Source organism: Echinops telfairi, unplaced genomic scaffold, assembly GCF_000313985.2.
Source record: "Echinops telfairi isolate 266 unplaced genomic scaffold, ASM31398v2 ScPeMD7_18;HRSCAF=68, whole genome shotgun sequence".
NCBI classification, from domain to species: Eukaryota; Metazoa; Chordata; class Mammalia; order Afrosoricida; family Tenrecidae; genus Echinops; species Echinops telfairi.
The window spans coordinates 34,416,415-34,438,560 of record NW_022103915.1 but is presented as its reverse complement, the minus strand read 5'-3'; the positions used below and the strand labels follow the sequence as shown (position 1 = coordinate 34,438,560).

Sequence of the window (22,146 nt, the reverse complement as noted above, 5' to 3'; positions counted from 1 at the left end):
TACATGTTTTTGAAAACTTTAAAAATACAAAATTGCATAGTTTTAAGTTTTGATTTAAATTTTTTCTCGGAGTTTTAATGTTAACAAAAAATATTCAGTGTTAAATATCGTAAGATTTTGAATCTACTTTAAAGAATATCTTGATATTTTGATTTAACAAAGCTTACATGAATGTTATGATTTTTTTAACAACTTGTAAAAGAATCAAGTCTAGGGAGTAAAATGGGGCAGCACACACACACGGTTTCAAAAGACCAATGGAAATATAATTTTATTACTTAAGGAGATATACTTCTATAAATAATAAAAGCAATTTACCAAAGGAAGATTTGAAAGTTGAGTGCCATCAGTTCTTCAACACATGCAGCTGAATAAATGGTTGAGTTTCCTTGACATTAGTGTCAAACCAGAATAGGAGGAAAGGAAGAAGGAAAGAAGATGTATTGTAACTGATTATTGTATGTAAGCAATTTCTAAAAATGCTACAGTATGTGTGAGGTTGTTTTTCCCCCTAACCTTTACTAGTTGAGAATAAAAGAACTTGGCTTTTAGTTTACAAGTAACAAGTGAATTTTTGTATATCATGGCCTCCTCACGATTCCCTTTTGTCTCACAGAGTGAGCGTTTACAGTCTGACCTTGTCGTGTGCATTGTGATTGGCGTGCTGTATTTTGCTATTCATGTAAGCACAGTATTCACAGTGTTGCAGGTAAGGAACATTTTGTGCTTCTTTTTTTATTCTAAGTCATTTTATTGGGGGCTTATACAACTCTTAACACAATCCATACATACATCCATTGTATCAAACACATTTATACATTTGTTGCCATCATTCACGTTTTGTTCTTTTAGTTGGAGCAAAGTAACTAACTGTTCAGATTCACTTCTGGTTTTATTATAACATTTCTTCATTGTATTGAAATATGTGACTTTTGTATGTTTTTTAAACAAAAACATCGATCAATTCCGTTTTGGGGGGTGGGGGCCGTGAATCTGCAAGTGTCTTAGCTGGATGATTCTATGATCTTTCCATCATCTGGGGCTAGTGGTTTGTAAGCCTTGTTTGTTTTGTTTTGTTTTTCCCTGACCATTGGTCAGACTTCAGATCTTTTCCACATGAGCCCCACCATAGGTTGCCAGGGTGTCCTCATGAAATGGCAGCTGGCTTCCCCAGAGCAAGTGATCCTAGAGACAGAGAGCCCTCTATAGAAACCATAGTCTTTAACAACTTGATATTGGAAGTAACAAACGGCCACCCCTTGGGTCTTCTGTTGCTCATAGAGCCCTCTCCTGATAAAGGTAGGAGGGAATGACAAATGAGGCAGATATCATTGGGAGCCAATTTGGAGACTGTTTACACAGGCTACCCTCTAAACCCTAATGATTCGCAACCTTCCCAAATGGAAGACACATTGATCTACTGCCAAAGCACCCTGCTCAGCTGGAAGTCTAGAATATTGTTATCTGAGTCAGATGTAAAAGTGGGTCAGTCTCCTTTCCTGAGTGCTGCAGTTCGTCTCACCTGTGCGCCAAGTAAGGCCATTTCCCGGGTTGTCCACTGTTACACAGGCCCCTGTCTTCACAGGGTGTCGTTTCCCTTTTGCCTAAAAGATTTCCCATACCTTTTCTTTGTGCAACTCAACAAATTGCTTGACTTCTGCATTTCGGCAAAGTCATTGGCTTTCCCCTTTGATTTTGAAAGCTGTATCACTGGTTACAGAATTGTATGGTAAGTTGCATGGTGACCATGTTTTCTTTGAGCGCTTTAGAGATGCTGGGCCACTGCCTTCTTCCCACTTGTGTTGCTTCCAGCCTGAGGCTTGCTGTCATTGTTATCCCTCTACACCCAGCTTGTCCTTGCTTTAAGATGGCCTTTTCACTGGTGATTTTGAGCAATTTGATTATGAAGTTCATTGGTGTAGTTTTTTCTCTGGTTTTGTGCTTGAGGTTCACTGAGCTTCTTGAATCCCATAAGGTTATAATTTCCATCAAATTTGAAGGTAAATATTTAAAATTTTTGTTCTTTGTTGCCAAATCCTGATGTGGTTTTTTTTTTTTTTTATTTGGAAAATTGTAGGCATTACTCTTGTCCTTCTCCTTCTATTACGCACTCACCCCTCTTCCACCACATGGGGCTCCAGTTTCGTAGATCTTAGAGGAGCTCTTGGGTAGGGGTTGAACTGCTAACCACAAGGTTGCTGGCTCAAACCCACCAGCAGTTCCCTGGGAGAAAGATGAGGCTGTCTGCTCCAGTTAGATGTCCAGCTTCGGAAACCCTGCAGAGTCACTGCGTCAGAGGTGACTCAGGGGCAGTGGACTTGGTTTGTGTTGGAGGGTTGCTCTCTACCCTGTAAGGAGTTGACAGTCGTGGGAACTCACAGAGGCACTTCTACCCTGTGCTGTCAGTCACCGTGAGGCAGAATCCACTCGGTGACTGTGAGGTTAGGCCGGTTTAAGGAGCCCTACAGCACACTGGTGCTTCCTTCTTTTTGATTAGTTTGAGTATTTTATTTTGAAGAGGTTCTGTGATTATATCTTCAAGTTAACTGGTCTTTTCCATAATGTATAATCCCATCTAGTGTGATTTTAATCTTTAGAAAATCAGTATAGTCTTTTTTTTAAATCTATCTTCAAATCCTCTACTTAACTCTCTGAATATATAGAATTCAGTATTAATAATTCTTAATACCCTTGTTTATCAATTTTATCCATCAATGTCACAAATTACTTGGTTTTGATTTATTGACTATTTTTTCCTCATTATGGATTGTTATTTTCCGGATTCTTTGCATCCCTGGAAATACTGACAAGATGCCAAACAACCAAGAGTACCTTGTTGAGTTCTACATATTTTTGTATGTGTAGAACACTCTTGAACGTTGTTCTGGGATACAGTTAAGTTCTGTGGGGAAAGTCTGATCTTTTCAGGTCTTGTTTTTGATAGTAGAGAGTTTATAGTTCCCCTCACAGTACTCTGCCTGGGGCCTTATGAACCTCAAGCCTTCTATTCTGGCTGGTGGGTCTAGGCACTCCTTGTGGCCCTGTCTGGGGCCTGGATACTGTTCCCTCTTGTCCGTGCAAATGGTTCTTTTCCCAGATGCATGCAGTTTCCTCACACATGCCATGAGTGGTGTTTCATAAATACTTCAGGAAGACCCTCTGCAGAGCTTCAGTGTTTTCTCTCTGTGTAGTACCTTCATGGGTCTGTTAACCTCTCTTCTCCTTGTGTTTCCCAAAGCGTCAGTTCAGGGAGTACCAGACTCCCCCTCTGTGCTGCAGCCTGCAGACTCTCTCAAGGCAGGCAGCTGAGACCCTTCTATGGCTTGCCTCATGTGTTTCCTTTCTCTCAAGATCAGCACTGTTTCCTCTCCAGTGGTGTCTGGTTTACTCTGCTTGGACTGTGGCATGTGTGAAATTAAACTGGACTCTGCTGCTCCATTTGACTGGAAGGGACAAAGCCTAACCTACTGCCGTGTTGAGTCCATTCAGATGCCTAGCCACCCTAGAGGACAGGGGCTCCGAGGCTGTAAATTGTTATGGGAGCAGATGCAGCTAGAGTAAAAGCTTATGCTGTGTAATTTCATTTCACAGGCTTGCCTGTTTTTTCTTCTCTTCCAATTTGAGCTGTTATCCCTGTGTACTGACAAGCTGAGTAAAATTCAGTGAGTTCTTCAGGTCTCTCAGGGTGCCTCCTTTAAGTACACGAGGTTCTAATTTTTAAATATGTAACTTTTAATTTGAGTATTTGAAGTACCTGATTTTGTCTTTGAAATGTTGTTATATATAAAAACTGTCTTCTAATAATATACCTACTGCTCAGAGGCACAGAAATAGGAGAGCGCTTTTTACTTCACCCCATTCTGCTCTTCTGTCAGACTAATTTATTTAACTAGCATCCTTTATTGCTGTTAGTTAAAAATAATTTCATGCATTGCTCTGTAAGTCTCATAGAAAAATCTTGGAATAACAAGCAATATCGCTCAAGCCATCCCCTATTAATTAATAGTGTAGTATTAATTAATTAGTGTAGTATTAATTAATGTAGTGTCAGACCCAAAGAACGTCGTTAGCATATTTTTAATATCTGTGATACATGAACAAGGTGCCCTGGTAACACAGCAGGTGTGTGACAGATTGCTAACTGCAAGACTGGGGTTCAAGCCCACTAGCTACTCTGTGGAAGAGAGAGACTTTGGCCCCTATAAGATTTGCAGCCTTGGAAGCCCAAGAGAGTGAGTTGGAAATGATGTGAGGGGAGTTGGTTAACGTATGAACAGTTAATAACTTCTGTTCAGGACTGCTTTAATAACATAACCACAAAACCCTCTGTAATATAGACCAGTGTTTCCCAAAGACCTGAGGGGCTCTGGAACAACCCAGAGAGGGCTGTAAAAGCAAATACCTGTACTTTTCCCTGGCTGCATTACAAACAATTTTTTTCATTTCTAAGGGGTTTTAGGGCACATCAGTTTGGGAACCTCTTTCTTTTGGAACAAATATTTCTTTTGAATTTTAAAATTAATTTTGCTGTTGAATATCAGCAGAAAAAGTTGAAGTGCCAAAAGATTGGTTCTTCTGTGGTGCTCAGGATTGTGCCTAATGTGCTTCAAATGATTTTTCTTTTAGCCTGTCCTCAAGTACGTGCTATACGCGCTGGTGGGCTTCGTGGGCTTTGTGACCCATTATGTGCTGCCTCAGCTTCGGAAACAGCTCCCATGGCACTGTTTTTCTCATCCCCTGCTGAAGACAATGGAGTATAATCAGTATGAAGTTCGAAGTAAGTACTTGATTAGCAACTCTCCCCCCCCCCCTACTTTTACTCTGTTGAATGATGACTCAATTGAACAAGTGTCATCAAGCAACACCTTGGCTTTTGTTTGTTTTCCTTAGGTTTAAAGTTGTTAATGAATTGCAGGATGCTCTTGTGTTAAATGAAGTTTAAATGGCACTGTTATGATGCCACCTCCCTATTTCAGTAGGACTGGCTTCTCCCTAAAGTGCTCGTTACAGACCTCTCAAGTCTTACTAATGAATTCTCCTTGTGTGGTTCTATATCCTTCTATGCTCCTCACCTCCTCTCACCCCCATCCGTGTTCTTGGCCATATGCAAACACCCCACCCCACCCCAGGCTTCCATTTGAAATGCTCTTAATCAGAGCTTAGGGAGAATAGAGAGAGCTGTGTTCCTGTTTCTATCAGAGACACCTTGTGCATTACAGGCCCCATGACCTGTAATACTCTAAATTTCCTTCTTTTAGAGAATTTATAAAATCCATGCCTATCCTTATCGACGGTCCCCTTTGTTCATTTTCCCAGGTGGACACGGAGGAGTTTGTTTTGTTCTCTGTCCATCTCTCTACTGACTGAGTTAGCTAGAAACGGCAAAGGGGTATTTTCAGACTGTGGGGAAACTAGCCCCTCACAACTATATTACAGGTCCGATAGGCACAATTGTATGGTTATGATATATAAAGATTGTAGTAAAGTCATAGAGAATAGAGAGATAGAAGGTAAAATAAAGGTGCCAGCCACCTTTCATGGTAGCATGCTCACCTCCTGGACAGCCATGATCTCACCTGCCAGGTCCGTATGCATTGTGGGCAGAGGAGAAGGGGAGAAGAGAGAGATTTATTTCTAACCAAGGCTTATATATCTTTGGGGGGCATGCAAGCCCCCTAAAGACATACATCACAGGAAGGGGTTGTACTATAGGTAATACAGTAATGAAAGGGGGACAATCTAGGGGTGTACGTACATACTATAGGAAGAGGAGGGATTAAAGGTACGCATGTGACAAATGGGCGGATCCTAGATTCATGATGGCGGCCTAACCTTGATTGTCCTTGCGCTGGACTCTTGATTTATTCTAAGCTTTCCAGGAAGCAATCCATTGTTCCTAACAGTAGGGAGTGAGCCCCACTTACAGTGGGACAGAGAATAGGTTCTGCGTGCTCTGGATGGCTGTTCCCTTCAGGGAGATAACTTGACAATCATTTACCATTAGTTGCAAGCAGTGTCCTAGGTCTGACATATATTTGGGGGAGACCAGCTGGGGAGCTGCCTTTTTATATCCCACACAAGACTAAATTGATCTCCTCTAGCTAAAGCAGATCCTATTAAGATTATTATCAGGGTGGTGGTTTTAAACCAGTGGGAAAGGGAAATCTGTTCCTGTTTGATAAATCCCCACTCTGTTCATGAGTACTTTTTGAGTGCCCATTATGTATGCATCTCCAAATATCTTTGTTTCATTATTTCCTTTAAAATTTCAATAATATGCTTTGTGAAAGCGAATGAATCACCTAGCAGTAAATAAAAGTGGTAAATTAGACACGACCTACATTAAAAGCATGCATTTTCATCACATATGAAAGTCCGGGTGCTAAGTATTAGCATCATTCAGTGGTTCTTGTCTAAATCAGTTATTATTTGTTGGTTGCTTAATGGCTACTCTCCAGTTCCGTCCATCCTTCTACATTCGCTAGCTTGGGGTTTTGTTGTTAACTAGTAGACATTCTGTTTTGGAGCAGATTTAGATTGATAGTAAAATTGAGCCGACATGACAGAGAGGAGTGCTGTGGCTAGACCCTGGGCTGCCAATCACAAGGTCTGTGGTGAAACCCACCAGCCCCTTCACCATATTGGACAATTTAACAGCTCAAACTTTTCCTTAAGTTGTAGGCACAAATGAGAGAAAGTTATAGTTGTAAACGGAGGTTTCAAACATTAAAATTTAAAACGAAATTACACTCAAGTAATATCAGAATTGCAAATATGGAGTGTCTGAAAATTCATAGTATTTGACAGTAGACTGACTTACTAATTTCCTAAGGGAGGTATTCATAAAAACATAAAAGAACCATTGCTGTTGTGTTAATTCTACCTCATACCGACCCTAAAGGCCAGAGTGAAGCCTCTCAGTCTCTCACTGCTGCATCGGCATTCAGCCGGAAGCAGACTCCCAGGTCCTCCCCTGGAGTCGCTCCTTGGTTCCGACCACGGACCTTTGGGGTGGGAGCCAAGTGCTTAGCCACTATGCCACTCGCACTCTTGTTTGTTTTCGTAGAGCTCAATTCAAGTAATATTTTCCTCTCTCATCACATTACCAAACTATTGTGTGCAGTAGGTAACTCATGATCTTGATCTATGTTGCCTTGTTAGATGCAGCCACTGTGATGTGGTTTGAGAAACTTCATGTGCGGCTCCTTTTTGTGGAGAAGAATATCATCTATCCACTGATTGTTCTCAATGAGCTTAGTAGCAGTGCTGAAACTATTGCGAGTCCAAAAAACCTGGATACAGAGTAAGTATAACAGTCCTCTACTCTGGGTCTGACTAGTGGGGCTGTCTTAGATCATTGAGTATCTATTTTCTGCTGGTTTTTAAAATAAATCTTGAGGTTCAGTGTTTCTGACTTGCCTTTTCTGAGTACCTATTTTTTGCTCATTGTGAACTGATGTTTATGAGCAGATGTTAAGTTCTAATATTAGATGGCAAGTTTGGTTATTTGTGTGTGTGTGTGTGTGTGTGTGTGGTGTGTGTGTGTGTGGTGTGTGTGTGTGTGTGTTGCAGTTGTCTATACAGTTATCCTGTAGGTCTACTCCGTAAAATAGGTCCATATTGTTGAGTGAGCACTAATGTCTTTCTCAGGTACTAGATACAATTATGCTGAAGCAATAGAAATATCAAGGGGCCCTGGTGACGTGGGGCTGCTAGTGTAGGGCAGCCATTGGAAACCACTAGCCTCCCCGGGGGAGAGAGATGAGGCTTTCTCTGTTTTTTCTTTTTTAAGATGCGGCTTTCTATTCCCAGAAAGAGTTGAGAAGCTAGAGACACAGAAGTGATCACTTTGTTAGACAGTCTTATGCAGAGAGTAAGAAGCATAATACATACTCTGAAAAGTGACGACTATAGCAGTCAGATTCCTTTAGAATCTAATTTGTCTAGCTAGACAAATCGTCTTTCGGTTGGATTTGCTCTTAGTAATGAACTGACGGTTTCTGCAGCGGGCAGATGGGTAGTCTCAGTCCCTGGTGGATGAGCTGGGCTTTTGTTCTCTTTCAGACTAGGTGCTCTAATGATCACCATTGCCGGCTTGAAGTTGCTCCGCTCCTCTTTCAGCAGCCCTACTTACCAGTACATCACTGTCATCTTCACCGTGCTCTTCTTCAAGTTTGACTACCAAGCTTTGTCAGAGACCATGCTCCTGGACCTCTTCTTCATGTCCATACTCTTCAACAAGGTAACGTGAAGGACAAATGACCTCCCGCAGTTTAACACTATTCAGTGAGGCGCATGCTTACGTTTCATTCAGTTGAGTATCTTTTCAGTCAATCACGCCTCTCCTTCATTAACTAAAGGGTATATAATATCCCCTAAACAATGGTATGCCTTCAGAGTCCATGAAAAATCTAGCCCTATAGCTAGAGAGATAAGATTAACTTCTATAGAAAAATTAGAGAAACACTAATAACTTTATGTTTTTAAATAAATTGTTAGGTGCCACGGACTGGGTTCCAATCCAACTCAAAAATACCCACCTTAAGTACACCAAAGGAAACCTCGCCCAGGCCGGACCCTCCTCCGAATCGGCGCTGTGGTTGAGTCCAGTGTGGCAGCCACTGTGTCAGTCCATTCCCACGAAGGACTTCTTCTTTTCCAGTGCCCTTTCCTTTGCCGTTCATAATGTCTTCCTCCAGGGACCGGGCCCTCCTGATAACGTGTCCAAAGTATGTGTATGTGAGATGACATCTTTCCGTCTTCTAAAGAGCATTCTGGCTGTATTTCTTCCAAGACACATCTGTTTATTCTCTGGTAATCTGTGGCATATTAAATATTCTTCACCCACACCATAATTTGAAGACATCAATCCTTCCTCCGTCTTCCATATTCATTGTCCAGCTTCCATATGCGTATGAGGTGATTAAAAATATGACTGCGTCAGGTGGACCTTACTTCTCAAAGTTACATCAGTGCTTTTTTTTTTAACACTTTAAAGGGGTTTTATACAGCAGGTTTGCCCCGTGCAATAGGTTTGATTTCTTGACTGCTTTTTCTGTGAGTATTGATTATGGATACAAGTAAAATAAAAGCCTTGCCAACTTCAATCTTTACTTTCTTTGCCATGCTGCTGCCTTGTTGGCCCAGTTGTGACGACTTTTGTTTTCTTTGTTTTGAGGTACAGTCCATATTGAAAGCTGTAATCTTTGATCTTTATAAGTACTTCAAGTTATTTTAGCTTTCAGCAAGCGAGGTTGTGTCATCTGTATATCATAAGTTGTTAATGAGTATTTCTCCAATCCTAAAGCCACATTGTTATTCAGATAACCCCTCTTGGATTAGTTACTCAACATATAGATGAATAAGTGTGGTGAAAGGATACAGCTCTGATGCACGGCTTTCCTGACTGGAAAGCACACAGTGTCCCCTTGTTCTGTTCTGCCTCTTATGTTATGGATGGTTTTGCATGAGCACATTAAAGTATTTGGTAATTTCTATTTTTCACAGTGTTAACCATAATGTGTTATCGTCATGGTTGAATACCTTTGCATAGCCCAGGAAACGCAAGTCTTTCTGATAGTCTTTGCTCTCAGCCAAGTTCTGTAAGGTCAATAGTGATAGCTTCTTCCGAATCCAGCTTGTATTTCTGAAAGCTCCCTGCCTTCACATCTCTGCATCTGCTTTTGAATTACCGGCAGTATAATTTTCCTTGCATGTGATATTAATATTATTTGATAATTTCCACATTCCTTCGGATTACCTTGCTTTAAAATGGGAACAAATGTGGATTTCTTCCAGTCATTTGGCCAGCTGGCTGTCTTTCCAAGTTTCTTGCGGTAGGTGAGTGAGTGAGCACTGCTTGCATCCATTTGAGGGGCATCACAGTTGACAATACACCAATTCCTGGATCCTTGTTTTTCACCTGTGCCTTCAGTGCAGCTTGAACTTCATCCCTCAGTACCATCAGTTCATGTTCATATGCCGCTTTCTGGAAAGTGATTCAGTGACACCCAGTTCTCTTTAGTGACTCAGGGTCTTCCTTCCATCTTCTTCAGATGCCTCTTGCAGCATCAATCATTTGTTTGCCCACAAAATCCCTCAGTATTGCAACAAACTGAGGTTGCAATACTGCCTTCCTATAGAGACCTTTTGCTGAATTAACAATGTCTTTTCTAAATGGCATGGTTTGTACATCATATAATGGAAAGCGTTGTAAACTAAATGGTGCTTAGATTTTGTATTTATACTGACCACATCCAGAGGATTTTAACGTACATTATCCCACGTGATAGGTAACAGAAGCTGAATCATGTGAGCAGCCACAAAGCACTAGGAAAGCTCAATCATAGGAGGGTTAGCCTGCTCAGCCCCATTTGAAATGGATTGAGGAAGAGAAAATATAAAGGTATAGTGAATAGCTTGAGAGGTTTTGAAAGTACCTCAGCTATGGTAAAAGTCTAATCTAGGATAGAAACCATAAAAATGGAATGGGGAAGGTTTTAGAGATGATTAACTTCATTAATAAGATGCAGAGCATTTACTATATTTCAGTATTATGTTAGTTCAAGAAGAACTTGCCTACATTTTTACCATTTATTCCCTCTTCTGATGAGCACGGTAAGTACCCAGTAGAGGACCCGGACATCTCACCAGAAAAGTGTCTGTATAAAGAAGTATGAGGGGGCGTCAACATGTTCATGAAAAAAGTGGAGTGAAAAGATACCAGACTTCTTCCATGAACTTTTTAAGCCCATTTGTATGTGGTTTCTTACGAATTTAATATATAGATATTATGTTATATAGATAAAATATATCAGATTACTATCTAAATTAACTATGAAATATTTAAATTAAACATTAAATACTTAAATTAAGTATTTATTGAATCGACAGATTACATATTATGTAGTTTACAATATTAAATAGATGATACAGATTAAATGTGATTATACTGGTTGGAAAAAAGTCAGTTACACCTAGGCATAAGTCAAACAATCCTTGAACTACACTCAATTCATTTATAATAATGGGTTTTCATAACACTTTGATTTCTCAACCATTTATTTGACTATGTACCATGAGCTATTCTAAATGCTTAGAAAAAAACACAAAGAGCCATGCTTGTACAGAGTTTGCATTTTATATGGTCACTAAATAGAACTTAATGATATTAAGCAAGTAATATACAAGAGATCTCTTTTAGATATATGTTATTTTAAGATACTGTAAAATGTACCACCAATTTCTTTCCAAAATTCAAATGTTTAAAAAATGTTTTTACTAACTCAGCTACTCATCCATGTACTGTATATGTTTGAGTATACACTCACCCGAATATCTGCTGAGGCACCTAATTTTAACCACAAAAACTGCGCTAAAAATGTGCTGAAAAAACTCGGCTTATACTTGAGTATATACGGTAATTCTATATCATTTTCTTCATTATTAAAGCCCAAATTCAGTGTAATCTGGGTCATGTTTAGAATCTAAAAAGTTTTCTGACTCGCCGCTTTTAAGCCCTTATAATGGCAGTGTGAGCATCACTGTGCTGCTTTTACTTACTCTGATCCCAGTTAGTGAGTCGTGGCAGAGTGTTGGAGTTCATCAGCATTCTCTGACTAGTTGGAGTTGAGGTTCTTGTTTAAATTGGAAGTTAAGCAGATTCATTTATAAACCAACTAGAAGATGTTTTTAAAAAAGTGTTCTGTGCTTGAAGCGTGGCCACCTGAGTTGTTCAGAACGTCTCCCTTCTAAGATTCTGTAGTTCTGTCTTGATAGATTGGCCTTTGTCTTGCCCCGAATAGGAAAGACAGGCTAAATAGTTAAGCAGATCCAAATTTAAATGAGATTAAAATGGATATTGTGCTACCAATCACTACAACAGTTGAGGTATATGAGCAAATGCCTGATATATCCAAAATTAATATCCTTCATAAACTGGAAGTGACCACTGCTTTATAGCTTTATCCCCTGCCTGGCTGATTTCCTTTTGGTAGTACAGGAGCCCTGGTGGCATAGTGGTTACACATTGGGCTGCTAACTGCAAGGTCATTGGTTCGAAATTACCTGCCACTCCAAGGGAGAAAGACTGGGCTTTCTATACCTGTAAAGAGTTCCAAGTCTTGGAAATCCAGGGGGCAGTTCTACCTTGCCTTTGTAGGGTCACTATGAGTTAAAATTGACTCAATAGCATTGAGTTTTTGAGTCTGATGTTACATTTAAGAGCTACTTCACTGCCAAATATTAAAACTTGCAGGTAGTAGGCTTCAAAGTGCATGCTTGTACACACGCGTGCACGCACACATGCATGCGTTCCTGTGTTGTGCTGGTATTACTAGTATAGCCATTGGAGGGTATGAGACAGATCCATAAATCAGCTTGCTATCTTTACTTGAAAAAGAAAATGTATTATGTTGGCAATTGATAGGTCTTTTACTTTTGACAAATGTAAAATCAAAATAATCTCAATACCATGTCCCTGTTGGGAAGAAAGCATATTTCAGAGATCTTCCATTTTTTTCACTCACATATTTATTGATAACTATTTTGCTAATTGTTTTTCCTTTCCTCCGACAGCTTTGGGAGCTCCTGTATAAATTGCAGTTTGTGTATACCTACATTGCCCCGTGGCAGATTACGTGGGGTTCTGCTTTCCATGCATTTGCTCAGCCCTTTGCAGTGCCCCGTATCCTTCTAAGTACAGTTTTATGAGAATGGGCAGTCATATCCTTCATGAAAATATCAGTTTGTAGGCAGAAGCTTTCACGGGCATGGAATATAGTTAGTGTATCATAAATTATTGCAACTTCATAATTCCTCAGATTTACACCCATGTTGATTTTAATTCTTCAACATCTGTAAAAATCTGTGAGCCACAGATGCCTGAATGTGAGAAAGGTGTTAAAATTGAATGCCGGAAAATTTTGCTTGTGTATGTGAATGTTAAAATTGAGAAACTTTGAATACATGCAAAATATGTTAAAAATAGTTTTAAATAAGTGAAGATATAAAAAATTTTCATAATCACCATTTGAATACATCTAAGTTTTTGTATCCATCATTTCTTGAAAATATTTTCTAGATGAAAGAAAAGATTAGTGCCTTCATAAATGTTGAAGTATCTACAGACTCATATGATATGTATACATTTAGTTTTAATCTCCTGGATAAGTAACCCTAGCCATCTCTACACCAGACTGCAAATAGACTTTCACCAAATCTATGTCCGCATGCATTCAGTTGGGTCCCTTTGCAGTCTCAGGCTAAGGTGGATTTTCTGGCTTATGTCTTTCTTCTTGCCTGTACTCCCTTCGTGTTCTTCAATGAATCTCACTCTTCAAGTTGCTGTAATTTAAATGTTTGTACGATGCACGTGTAGCTTTGTGCTAAGGTGAATATTACGTTCCTTAACCGGTTTTCCCATAGACTCAGCCATGCTGTTTGTCCAGGCCGTGGTTTCAGCCTTCTTTTCTACCCCGCTCAACCCTTTTCTGGGAAGTGCAATATTCATCGCCTCTTACGTTCGGCCTGTGAAATTCTGGGAGAGAGACTATAAGTGAGTAAAATAAAATGTTTTATCTTTTTTTTTTTAAGCAAAAGGGAAGAAGTTTATTGGAGCCCATACGGGAAGCCCTTGAGGGGCCCAGCATCCCCTACTGTGTAGCATGCCCAGCAACGGGTCCCACCATTCACTGTGCCCCCATGTCCCAGAGGGACTCCCCTCGAGCTGAGTCCCAAAGCCCCAGGATTGGCTGGGGGTGAGGACAGTTTTATCATTTTTACTATTATTTTTTAAAGTTATTTATGCTTTATGATTTGTTGTGTTGAAATGTTTATTTTTGCTAAAGAATGATCAACTCTAAAAATGTGAGCATTGTAGCAAAATAGAAAAGTCAGAGAAATTACTTTGACTTTTCTATTTTCTGTTCAAAAGCTTTAAAACAGCTGTAATTTAATATACTCCTCTTTGTATCTTCCTCTGAGTGGTAGTTTTTGGCATTAGTTTGTGTTGCTATCTCTATTATGCTTGATAATTATAATGTTACATTATATCAAAAATTCTAAGTTATAGCTGTTGTTTGTTTTTTCATAAGTGTTCATTTTTAGTGGTCATCTTTGTACATACAGTGATTTCTTCATTTTGGCTTGATTCCTTAAGCTAATTATTAATATAATTCCCAGAAACTATCATTGTATGCCATCTCTCCAAACTTCAGTTTACTTATTTGCGAAAGAGTTCCTAAAGGGGAAATTACTGAATCAGTAAGCATAAACTTTTTAAAGGTCTTCACTTTAACAAGTGAATTCCAAAAAGCTTGTATTAGTCATTTATCACTCTACTGGCCCTCTCCTCTCCAAGACTGTCTGTCTGTCTGTCTCTCTCAGCATTTGCACATATTGGAGACACTGACAGGTGAAAATCGCCGTCTCCCTTTTAACAATGCATGGGGTCTAGGCTTGAGACTTTTACTTAGGTCTCCCCTCCAAGACCACACGATCCAAGACGATGCTTCCTGTTTTTGTGACCGTCAGTGTGCACCAGACTAAAATTCGATCCTAATCTTTACTCACGAGCAAGTTTTTAGCACAAAATGTTTTCTGGCAGCAGGTCTTAAAACTTTGTGTTCTCCAACCCAGTATATTCTTAACATTTATTGAGGGTCCCTGGGAGTTTTTGTTTCTTTGAGTTTTATTTATCTATTTGCTTTATTAGAAATCAAATTTCAGAGACTTTTAGTGAATAGTAGGAGTAGCTATATTTACCCTCTTCCTTCTCAAAGAATTAGTTAGTAGAGTGCCATTGTTTTAGTTTTACAAATGTCTTTAATAGTCATTTAAAGGCTGAGTAAAACCTGTCATTGTGTCAGTTCTGACTCATAGATGCTCTAAAAAAACAGGCGAGCTGTTCCTTTGGATTTCTCAAAACTTTAAGTCTTCACAGGAGTAGACAGCCTCATCTTTTTTACAGGAGTAGAAAGCCTCATCTTTCTCCCTGGGAGCAGCTGGTAGTTTCAAACTACTGACTTTGTGGTTATCAGCGTAACCACTATGCCCCCAGGGCTCCATACGAGTGAGGCGCCTAGGTTTAGTATAAACGGCAACTGAATTCTAAAATCTGCTTTGTCATTCAGAATGTCTGTTGCAATATGCTTTGTTTGAAATACAAGGAGTCTTCAAACAGTTCATGGAAAGTGCCTGTTTGAAAAAACTTGTAGATTTCCTTTTTGCAAGAAATTGTGTACTAACATGTTATAACAAGTCTGAACAGGATCTAGTTTGAGAAAGATAAGACATCAGCTTGAAAAGAGCCCCTATCTGAAGCAAGGACAAACATGAAATGTATAGTGCAGCGTGTGTGGAAGAATGGTGGAATCAGTGATGCTTCACAAGAAATGTGTGGGAACAGTGCCTCAAAGCAAACCAGCAAGTTAGGGATGGGTCATTTGTCCTAAGGAAGGATGAGACAGTATTGAAGGTGAATCCCACAGCAGCAGATCAGTCACATCGCTTTGCAGGGAACCCATTTGGCTCAGGTCCCATTTGAAGAGGTCTGGTGATGTATAGCAGAAGCAACAGCCAACTCCCTCTCACTCACTGCCGCTGAGCCGGCTCCTAGAGGCCCTGCAGGATAGGGAAGAGCTGGTCGTACGCGGTGTCTAAGACTGTAGACCTCGACACGAGTAGAAAGCCTTACCTTTCTTCCCTGGAGTGGCCAGTGGTTTCGAACTGCGGATCTTGCAGATAGCAGCCCAATGCATAAACACACCATCAGGGCTCCTCACCCAACCCCATAGACATCTCAATTGGCCCAATTAACACAATACTCACTAAAAAACTGGAATTGAGCAAGCTTTCGGCTCAACGAGTTCCAAAACTGTTGATCACAGATCAGCCCTAGGTAACACCAGAGCTGTCAATACAGGTTTAAGCTAATGGGATCAGGACCCTGAAGCATTTCGAGGAAAAATTGTAAGGAAATTAAACATGGCTTTCCATACCATCTTAAAGACAAAGCACTTTTATAACGCAGTGGCTACCGAGCGGTGGCAGAGGTCCAGTCAAGGGCAAAGTGGACTTGTCAAGAGCAAGAAGCCATGGCAACAGCTTTGGGGGCTGCTGAAGGCATTTTGCTTGTTACTTCCTGGAGGACTAAAGAAGGATAACTTATTGTCTGCTTGCTGTTTTTCACCTTACGATGAAATTTGTGGTTTTAGCAGAAAAATGTCTGGGAAACCTTCCTCAGAGCACCCTTTTCTATCGCAACAATGCTTCTATTCATTTCTCTCATGCAACAGGGGCAATTTTGTGAGCGTTTTGATGGGAAGTCATGCACCTCACATTCCTGATTTGGCTCCTTCCGATTGCCTTGTACTTCCAAATCCTTAAAAATACCTTTAAAGAGCACCTTTGTTTGGTTTTGTTTAGTTAATAATACAAAAAAAAACACAACCCAGCAACAACCAACATTGTCTTTGTTTAGGTAAGCCCCAGAACTCTCACTTCTTTATGGGTGGATTCAATGACTCAGAGTGCAGCTTGCAAAAGATCTTCAGCTTGATGGAGTTTACGTTGTGAAATAAAGTTTATATTTTTTTATTTTTTATCTTTTAACTCCATCTTTCCATGGACTTTTTGGCATTCCCTTATATATTAAAAAAAAAATTGGCCTTTACAGAAATGTAGTTGAGAAAGAAACAAGTGTATTAAGCCTTTTCACTAATTGTGGATTTTAATTTTGGGTACTACATTACAACATGAAAAATGATAGTAATGATATCAAATCTAAAGCCCTACCCATGAATCTTTAAAACTGACTTATATCAAAATCATCCAATCTCCTATTTTGAATGAATTATGCATAATTTTATAGCATCACTTACTGTTCATTTAGAAAATAATTGGTTTCCTGAGTACTGCCAAGCTCACTGCCCTGAGTGAGAGCAGGGCTGAACTGCCTGGGTGGGTTTCTGGAGCTGTTAACTTGTATCAACTTTCCTCTTTTCTCCTGTGGAGATGCTGACCTGATGTCAGCGCTGATCTTGTGATCAGCGTAATACACGACACCCCCAGCGTTCCTTCCCTGAGGAATGTGATCTGAATATTTACATGCTTCCTGTACAGTGTCTTTTAAAATATATGTTCATTGATCCCACCACCAGTGGGGGTGGAGGAAAGCTTTTATAAGGAAGCTTTGAAGCTCATGATAGGGAATACACATTTTCCAAAACTTCAGTTTTTGGTAAAGTCTTGAATGTGTTCACTGACTACAGATCTTGTCAGTTGTTTTTCAGGAAATGATAGGCTCGCTTTCTTTAGCTTTCAAGAAATGTCTGTTAAATACCCACGCCTGAATAATCTCGGGATAGCAGTGTATATCTTCTCCTTTTCCACAACGAATATTTAAAAGTGTCTGGAGAATAGTGGAAATTTAGTAAAATCTTTTTTATTGCACTGTTCTTGATGTCCACTGCTTTTATGTTAATGTGCCAACACAATTGTTAACACGGTGAGAAAAGTTAAAGAGTAACTCAGTATGGTGAGGGCCTTGAATCCCCTCGTGGGTTCCAGGAGCACATTCCATGGCCCGCTTTCCTAAGGAATGCCACCAGACATTGGGCGAGCGAGGGGCCTTCCTCTAGCAAAGAATGGCTCGTACACTAGGCGTTTTATAGAGCAGCTCTAACATGCATTTTCTTACTCTGTTTTCTACAGTATAGTCATTGATAACGTGCTATGTATTGTTCAAGGAAACATCAGTTTGGAAAACCTTGCATACGGAGGGGTGGGGAGTGGGAGATCCAAAAAGAGTTAAAACTGAGTTACCCAGAAGTTTTTCTATTATACTAATATAGGTTTTTCCAAAGATTTTGTAAGGTGGTAAAATATATTTCAATTCTATGTTTTTCTTCCTCATTTTTAATTGTTAAACATTTTTAATGTATAAAAAAGTAACTAAAAATAATTTAATTTTGTCATCTTCAGCACAAAACGCGTGGATCACTCAAATACCAGATTGGCTTCTCAGCTTGATAGGAATCCAGGTAAAAACTCGTATCGCTGAGTAAAGACACAAGAGGAAGAAATGTTATATGTGTATTTCAGACAAAGCTTGTTGGGAATCCTCTGTGGGTTCCAAATCTTAACCATTTGAAAAAATGTATCTCTTGTATGCCCATCTTTTTAAATACATCAGAAGGATGCTGGTAGGAATGAAATATGCCATTTGAAAGCTCTCCTATAAGGTTAAAAAAGAAGAGCAGAGTTCAGATAACGCTAGACAGGTCCAGGGAAGGGCATGTCACACACTTTGTCTCTCTGCCTCCCCGCTCTGATCTTCAGGGAGATGGAAACTCTCGTTTGTTTTATGTAGACACGTAGCCAGTTAGAGATTTCATTTGGTGGCCTCTGGGTGGTGAGCTACTATTATTTGGTAGTATGGTATCTTAATTTTGTCATTTGGGAAATACTACGTCACCTTACGCAGCAGTCTGACACAGAGCCTCCATCAGAAGAGTCTCATGCATTAACTAGAATGTCAATGTATTAAATTACTCAAAGAAATATTAGCTCCCAAGTAGACTGGAATATTTGTGTACACTCTATTTGAAAATTTCCTCAAATGCTCTGCCCACCTGAGAAGTTAAATTATAATCAGCTTGTACATAATTATAAAATGGAAGCAAGAAGTAATTATTGGTGGCTCTTAGGAATTACGTGATGTGTATGACTGGCATGATCATGTTCTAATAAGTAAAAGAAGCATCAGAGGCTCACAGGTGCCTGCCCAGGGGTGAGAGTTCTTGGGAAGCTGACAGTGTCATCCTGCATAACTACAAGACCGTGCCCTGAATGAACGTGTGCACCTCGGTGATGGGCCGACAAAGGAATAGATAAAAGCATCTTATTGTCTGTTGTTCTCCTCTCATTATTTTATTCTTCAGGTAGACCGAATTTAAAACAAGTATTAAACTTTGAATATTTTACCTTTCTCTACCACTATACAGTCTACACCCACATGCAAATGATCTCTTTGTACAGGTTATTTCCAGAGATGGTTGTTTTCGTGTCTGGAGCCATGTTTTATCCTAATTTTTTTCTTAAAGGATAATCTAGCATCAGATTCTTCGTGTTCTTGGCTGCTATCTCAGTATATGTGGTTTAGTTATCTTTAAGCTAATATTACTCATCTTAGTATATAAGTTATCTTTAATATATCAACTCTCATCCTCCCCCCTTCATTTTGACTGTATTTTGTTTCTTCAAATCTTGGATTATTTTACTGACTTCCTTTACCAGTTTTAGCATTTTGTACTTGGTCTGAATTTATTGTTTTCCCTTTTCCTTTGCACGGTTTCAACTGTAAGGCATATTTCAAATTTTATAGTGTCATCCTATTTGAGAATGGGCTGTCTTCGATAGGTAGCTTCAGTAGATAGGGTGAGTGTAGAATGTGTCTTGAGTCGATCCCTTTTGAGAGTAAACAAGTGAGCGGAGGTGGGGTCAGCTAGATGCCGAGACCCAGAGAGATGGATCTCCAGGGAACCAGGGAGCAGAAGCCGCAGAGTCAAGGACCTTGCTCTAGAGCCAGCACCCAAAATGCGGCCTTCTAGCTCGTAAACGGTGAAGAAAATAAATGTCTGTCTGCTCAAGCTGTTCCCTGAGAGCGGTGCTGCCGGAGCAGCGCTCGGAACGGAGAGCTGGGAAAGGCTCCTTGGGTCCCCGCTGTCTACCTCCCACTGTGTGTGTGTGTGTGCCAGCTGGGGTCTGGAGGAGCGGGTCTCTGAGTGGGGAGCTTTTTTCATTGTTTCTTGGTATGTTTTTACATAGAAATAGTAAAGTTGGGAATATTTTCCTTGCCCAAAAAAGCCAGCTACAGTCCTAACTAGCAGTTGGTGTTAATTCTTTTCAACACTCCTGTTTTGTCAGTGTAAAGGGATTTAAAGGAAAATGTAACATTCAAAACAATTCCTTCTTATAGGATCAGATGACAACAATCTGAACTCCATCTTTTACGAACACTTAACCAGATCCCTACAGCACAGTCTGTGTGGTGATCTGCTGCTGGGACGGTGGGGAAACTACAGTACTGGGGAGTGTTTCATTCTGGCCTCTGACTACCTCAATGCCTTAGTACACCTTATCGAGATAGGCAACGGTCTGGTCACCTTCCAACTGCGGGGACTTGAATTCAGAGGTAAGATACTCGTTTACGTTGTGTATTATTTCTAAAATGTGCTCCTGTGCTGTCCTAAGTGTTACATGAGTCTAGAATACCAAACAGGAAAGCATTTGAATAGAAAGAGGGTCGAGCCAAATGGTGTGGAGGCTGTGTCTGCCCTCCTTTGGTTACACAGAGGGGGAGCATCCCACTCCACACCGTCCCAAGGCAGAGAGACACTTGCGCCTTCTATTCTCCTATGCTCCATTCAGACCAAAAAACATCCCTTGCCACAGAACTCACAGAAAGTGCTCGCCATTACAGGGCTTATTAGGGAAACGTAAGAAGTTACATTGTGAGAATGGCACTGGGCCAGGCAGTATTTCATTCTGTTATGCATAAGGTTGCTGTGGGTCAGAACTGGCTCGATGGCCCCTAACTACAACAGCTTACAAAATGTTAAGGATGTAGTTATTCTGTCCATACATCCCTTCTGTCAGACATGTCTCTCTGGTTCTCAGCCTCTCACTGAGTCCCTGGTTCTCTACTTTGTTCTGTGGACGGGAATCCCAACACTGTGTCTCATGGTCTCAGTACGGCTCCTCTGCTCTGTCTCATGGGATCAGTGCTTCCACATCTGGTGCCTCTGCTGCTACTTCCGCTTCAAACGGCAATCTAGAATGTGCTCTGCTGTTGGCTCTTTTTTTTTTTTTTTTGGCAATGGACTTTATTTTATTAATAGCATCCACTCACAAATCAGCCTAAGGTCACCAGCTGTGTAGACACAATGAGATTGTTGTCATTTACAGTCTTTCACTGAAGTGGTGGCAAAGGAATAATTATTTTAAAACAAAAACAAATCATGCTTTCTGTCTGAATTAGGAGGTGGCACCAGGCGTGGGGTTCGTGTTCTGTCTGGCCACCTGTGGGGCAACTTCAGTGATCTGGGTTTCTCGTGATCCTGGTGGTGCGGCTGCCCTTCTCTGCCATACCAGTGGCTCTTCTTTCTCGATGGTCATGGACTCTCTCTTCCTGCTTCTTAGGGGGCTCATTCTTATGTCCAGTGAAATGGCAAAACTGATGTCTCACCTTCTGTTTGAATGGGCATTCTATTTGAATGGTTCTACACAGTCATTTTGGGGGTTCACAAAGACATGCATGCCAAGTAATTTCACCTCACCATAACCCCATAGGCTGCCAGTAGCCTATCTCCTTTGACACAACCATTGTTCTCTCTGTTCTTTGTTAATTTAGAAGTGAGGATCTAAGAGCTCATTTTTGCTTTTTAATTTTAATTTTTCACAAATATGAGGGTGCCTCAGAAGTTCATGGAAAAAGAAAATGAAAAGACAATGGATTTTTTCTGCCAGCTTTTTCAAGCCCTTGTATATGTAGAAAGATTCTGTTATTTAGCATTTTTTAAATCATTTTATTGGGCGCGCATACAACTCTTTTCACAATCCATACATACATCAATTGTGTAAAGCACATTTGTACCTTCATTGCCCTCATCATTCTCAAAACTTTGGCTCTCCACCTAAGCCCCTGGGATCAGGTCCTCATTTTTGCCCCTCCCTCCCCGCTCCCCCCTCCCCCTGAGCCCTTGATAATTTATAAATTATTATTATATCTTATCTTACACTGCTTGGAGTCTCCCTTCACCCACCCTTCTGTTGCTCTACCCCAGAGAGGAGGTTATATGTAGATCCCTGTGATTGATTCCCCCTTTCTACACCCCCCTTCCCTCCCGGTATCGCCACTGTCACCCTTGTCCTGAGAGGTTCATCTGTCCTAGACTCCCTGCATTTCCAGTTCCCATGTGTACCGCTGTGCATCCTCTGGTCTAACCAGATGCAAGGCAGAATTGGGGTCATGGTAGTTGGGGGGAAGAAGCGTTTAAGAACTAGAGGAAGGTTGTGGGTTTCATTATTGCTATACTGAACCCTAAGTGACTCATCTCCCCACTACCCCTCTGCAAGGTATGTCCA

At 40.4% G+C, this 22,146-nt stretch overlaps 1 protein-coding gene across 1 annotated transcript in view; it reads left to right on the top strand.

The window, feature by feature from the left end:
- Nucleotides 1–22,146, top strand: part of PCNX1 (pecanex 1) — a 175,652-nt gene that overhangs the window by 127,092 nt on the left and 26,414 nt on the right. The window contains exons 20-27 of the mRNA XM_045288192.1: nt 617–709; nt 4,627–4,777; nt 7,162–7,303; nt 8,065–8,242; nt 12,577–12,685; nt 13,426–13,555; nt 17,983–18,041; nt 19,979–20,194. Of these exons, the coding sequence (XP_045144127.1) occupies nt 617–709; nt 4,627–4,777; nt 7,162–7,303; nt 8,065–8,242; nt 12,577–12,685; nt 13,426–13,555; nt 17,983–18,041; nt 19,979–20,194 (1,078 nt within the window). The remainder of the gene's footprint in view (nt 1–616; nt 710–4,626; nt 4,778–7,161; nt 7,304–8,064; nt 8,243–12,576; nt 12,686–13,425; nt 13,556–17,982; nt 18,042–19,978; nt 20,195–22,146) is intronic.